The 4,632-nt window shown below is 27.5% G+C and overlaps 1 protein-coding gene across 1 annotated transcript; it reads left to right on the top strand.

Annotated features, from left to right (window-relative positions):
• The first annotated feature begins 6 nt into the window (after positions 1–6).
• LOC101488731 (sucrose transport protein SUC1-like) lies at positions 7–4,351 on the top strand. Its single transcript, XM_012720195.3, has 4 exons — positions 7–1,175; positions 3,073–3,136; positions 3,319–3,362; positions 3,952–4,351. The coding sequence occupies exons 1-4, from the start codon at positions 54–56 to the stop codon at positions 4,126–4,128; spliced, it is 1,407 nt and encodes a 468-aa protein (XP_012575649.1). The 5' UTR covers positions 7–53; the 3' UTR covers positions 4,129–4,351.
• The last annotated feature ends 281 nt before the right edge of the window (positions 4,352–4,632 follow it).

The following is a 4,632-nucleotide window of genomic DNA, read 5'->3' as shown; positions in this document are numbered from 1 at the left end:
CCTCTCTTCATGTAGAAGCTGCTCAACAACGTAAGCCGAGCCCACTCCGAAAAATGATAGCGGTAGCATCTATTGCTGCCGGTATACAATTCGGGTGGGCCCTACAGCTCTCACTTCTGACACCATACATCCAATTACTCGGAGTACCCCACAAATGGGCTGCCAATATTTGGCTATGCGGTCCCATTTCCGGTATGATCGTCCAGCCGTTAGTCGGTTATTACAGCGACCGAAGTCATTCTCGATTCGGTCGCCGTCGTCCCTTCATCTTTTTCGGTGCCATTGCCGTCGCCATTGCCGTTTTCCTTATCGGATACGCAGCCGACATCGGCCACACCTTAGGCGACGACCTCACGAAAAAAACACGGACACGTGCCGTAGTTATATTCGTATTAGGTTTTTGGATACTCGACGTAGCCAATAACATGCTCCAAGGACCTTGTCGCGCATTTCTTGGTGACTTAGCAGCAGACGACCATAGTCGAATGAGAACAGGAAACGCCCTGTTCTCATTTTTTATGGCCGTCGGAAACGTGTTGGGTTATGCCGCTGGATCTTACAGCAACCTCCACAAACTGTTCCCTTTTACGGAAACAAAAGCATGTGACGTGTTTTGTGCAAATCTAAAAACGTGTTTCTTTTTTTCAATATTTCTACTCGCATTAGTCTCTGCATTTGCTCTCATATACGTAGAAGACATTCCAATTACATCGCAAGAAGAAATACAAGTTTCGTGTTTCGGAGAATTGTTAGGAGCAGTTAATGGAATTAAAAAACCAATGTGGATGCTAATGTTGGTGACAGCAATAAATTGGGTAGCGTGGTTCCCATTCTTTTTATTCGACACAGATTGGATGGGTCGTGAAGTGTACGGAGGAGAAACTGGAGAAAAATCGTACAACGATGGAGTTCGTGCAGGAGCATTAGGATTGATGCTGAATGCTTTTGTGCTTGCAATAGTGTCATTGGTGGTTGAACCAATGGGGCGTTTGGTTGGGGGTGCAAAGAGACTTTGGGGAATAGTCAATTTTATTCTTGCTATTGGACTCGCAATGACGATACTCATTACAAAGGCAGCTGAGCATGATCGCCGTCTAACCGGTCACACGGCGCCGTCTACCGGTGTTAAGGCTGCCGCATTCTCTTTCTTTGGTGTGCTTGGAATCCCTCTTGCGGTATACTTTCTCACTTCTCAATTTTTTTATTATTTTTTTTATTTTTATTTTTTGGTTTTCAAATTTTAAAATAGGATTAAATATAAATATTAAGTTTAATTTCTATTTTTATCAAATCATAAAATTAATTATTTTATTTCAAAATTTAATTTTTAACTAAAAAAGGATAAATGTGATGATAATTATAATGGTAAGATTGTGATAAAAAAAAATTGAATTTTAGAATTTTTTATTTTTATTTTTATGAATAATTAATGTATTTAGATATATTTTTATTATGAAATCGTCTTCAAATAGTACATTTTTAGTTTACAAATCTATAATTAGAGACCAATTATGTGAATTAAACTGTCATTAAATCTATTAATTATTAGTTTGATAAAATTATCTAATAATTTATTGTAGAAAGAGAAAGATGTGAAATGATATATAAATAAGTCAAATAAATATTAAAAAAATAATCAAATTTATTAATTTCATTGATATGTGTGAATAATATAAAAATGACACACAAATTGTGAAGATGTTTTTGTAATTAATATACTACTATGTATGATATATAGATATAGATAAAAAAAATTGAGAAAATCATAATTAAATAGAAAAGAGTGCTTGTTACCAAAAAATGGAAAAGATGATAAGATCAAAAATAAAAATGAAAAAGATGCTTATATAATACTTTCTTCTTTGGGGTGTTCTACTTTTCTCCGTGGATTCTATTTTAACACACACTTGACAATGAATAAACTGATAAGTAAAATTTCAAGTGATCGATTAAAATAACTTATAAGTAAACTAATATGTATAATCACTTGTTTTTTACTGACTTTGATATGATTTTTGTATAAAAATTATTATGAGTAAATATTTAATTATTTTCATCAAATCATTTAAAAGGAAGATCACTTTATTAAATTAAGGAGATGCATTGTGTTAAAATGTGTTACCATAACAACTAATAATAAATCGTTGAATAATTATTTGAATTAAAGTATACAATTATTTTATATTATCAGTCTATTTCTTTTAATATATTAAATTAATGAAAAAATAAATTAAATAAATTAATATAATATTATGTATGTAAATGTTTTGGTCAAACTATTTATATATTTTTCTTTTTTTAATGAAAACATATGCTTTATTATTATTATCATTATTTTTTTTCCTGAATTTTTTATATAATATTTTATTAGAAAAATCTAATTCTCTTTGTTCCGGTAGATTTATTTATACATATGATAACATAAATTTGATTTTAATGATTTTTTTTTGTTACAATTCAAATGATACAACTAGAAATTAATTTTTGTAAAAAATAAATAAACAAAAACTAACGTCTCTATTCTACGGAATAAAAAATTTATAACATAAATGAGACATATTCTTTTCTAGTAACTGTTTGAATTGAACAAAAGAGTTCATACGATTTTATAAAATAGAGAGACAAATAATATAATGAAGTCAAATTTTTTTATGGTAACTCTATTGGAATTGACCATATAAGTTCATTTTTTTTTTTTTTTTGTATAATAACCCCTTTAAAACTATAATAATAGATGATAAATTTTAATATGGATAAGTGTTTGCTATTAATTTTGTATAATAACCCCTTTAAAGCTATTAATTTTAGTATGGATAAGTATCAAATTCTTTAATTTCTGTGAATTTGTAAAAAAATAATACATAACGAGATACCAATCATATCACTCTATAGTAATTAGGTCAATCTTATATTTGTAGTAACATTTTTTCAATTATCTGAACAAAGATATACTTGATGATCGAATATTCCTTTTTATATAAACATACTTTATTTGCTAAAGTCAAAATGGATAGCAAATTAGTAATCACTAACTATATCCTAATAAACCCTTGTTTTTGAAAACGTGTGCAGGTTAATTTCAGTGTTCCGTTTGCTTTAGCATCAATTTATTCCAGCTCATCAGGGGCAGGACAAGGTAAAACAACTTCTATATTTAACTTATTTTTTAAAAGAAATTAAAAATTTATATACTAATTTAATATTATTTCAATTAATTGTATAATTTTTATTTTTTATTTTATGTGTTGACAAATAATTTTTGTTGTTATAAAATAATTTTCATTGATCTTTTATCTAATAATGCTTCAAACTTTTTAGGTTTATCTTTGGGAGTCCTCAATATTTCAATTGTCGTTCCACAGGTTAGATTCCTTTAACTTCTTATATTTGCATAACTTTACTTTTATTACATAACAATTTTAAGATTATAAATATATATATAATTTATATATTCTTATGAATTTAAATATGTACTTGTCTATTTTTCATTTTTTGTCTGTATAATTTTTTAGTATATTCTTATGAGTTTAAATATGTACATGTATATACAAATATACTCATTTTCCATTTTTGTCTATATAATATTTTTCATTTATTTTCAAAGTTAGAAATATACAATTTTTTATTTTTTATTATTTTTGTTTTATTTTATTCTTTAAATAATTTGTGTGCGAATCCTTTTACAGGAACAGTTATAATTTAATAATAGATTTATTTTTTTTAGATGTAACGGTTCCTATAAACGCTAACTAGCTTGCTATAAAAAATCTAAATTTAATGAAAACTACATGGAATATACAAATCAAGGAAAATAATTTTTAAAATAAAGTTTAATTATTATAATTGTATATTCTAAAAATATATTTAAGTCTATTTCATTTAAATAAGTAGAATGCAACAAAAAGAATTTTTTTATTATTTGTTACTTATATATGTATAATATATGTTCAGATGATAATATCATCATTGAGTGGACCATGGGATGCTTTGTTTGGTGGTGGCAACTTGCCGGCGTTTGTGGTCGGTGCGGTGGCGGCAGTCATCAGTGGTATATTGGCAATTATCGTTCTGCCTACTCCAAAGCCTGAGGATGAGGCCAAAGCTACAATTGCTGGTGGTTTTCATTAATTATAGTTTAAATTTTTTTGTGGAGATAGGAATTGAATGAACATTTTGATTTACATCTTTAGTGTATTATTGAGTATATTAGGGTCGGCCAAATCAAATTTTGTGAGTGTTATATAAACCCTCATACTATATCGTATTGATTGTAAACATTTGTATTGGTATGTTCATACATAGCCAATTGTTTAGACAAATATATATGAGGACGAAGGATAAAAGTTTAATATTCCTTTTATTTTTTAAAATAAAAAAAAATAATATAAGTTTAGTATTTCCTTAATTAAGATAAGTTTTAGTGAAATTGACTGTGAATATTGAGTTATTAAACTGATTAACTCTTCAACCAATTCTTACTTTTTTTATATATATATATATATATATATATATATATCTTTTTAGTTTCAACTATTTCTTTATTGGGTGTGCAATGGAGAAAATATTTACAAAGGAAATAGATGAGTCTTCTCATGGTAATGTACTCCACTCTTAACTTTTTAATTTTATTTT

Source organism: Cicer arietinum, chromosome 8, assembly GCF_000331145.2.
Source record: "Cicer arietinum cultivar CDC Frontier isolate Library 1 chromosome 8, Cicar.CDCFrontier_v2.0, whole genome shotgun sequence".
Taxonomy (NCBI): domain Eukaryota; kingdom Viridiplantae; phylum Streptophyta; class Magnoliopsida; order Fabales; family Fabaceae; genus Cicer; species Cicer arietinum.
The sequence above is the reverse complement of the archived record's forward strand: the minus strand, read 5'-3'. Positions and strand labels throughout refer to the sequence as shown.

Excerpts from the sequence above, each read along its gene's own strand:
- LOC101488731 (XM_012720195.3), top strand. The coding sequence starts at position 54 with ATGATAGCGGTAGCATCTATTGCTGCCGGTATACAATTCGGGTGGGCC. Across the intron at positions 1,176-3,072 it reads TGCTTGGAATCCCTCTTGCG|GTTAATTTCAGTGTTCCGTT; the intron begins GTATACTTTCTC and ends AAACGTGTGCAG. Across the intron at positions 3,363-3,951 it reads TTTCAATTGTCGTTCCACAG|ATGATAATATCATCATTGAG; the intron begins GTTAGATTCCTT and ends ATATATGTTCAG.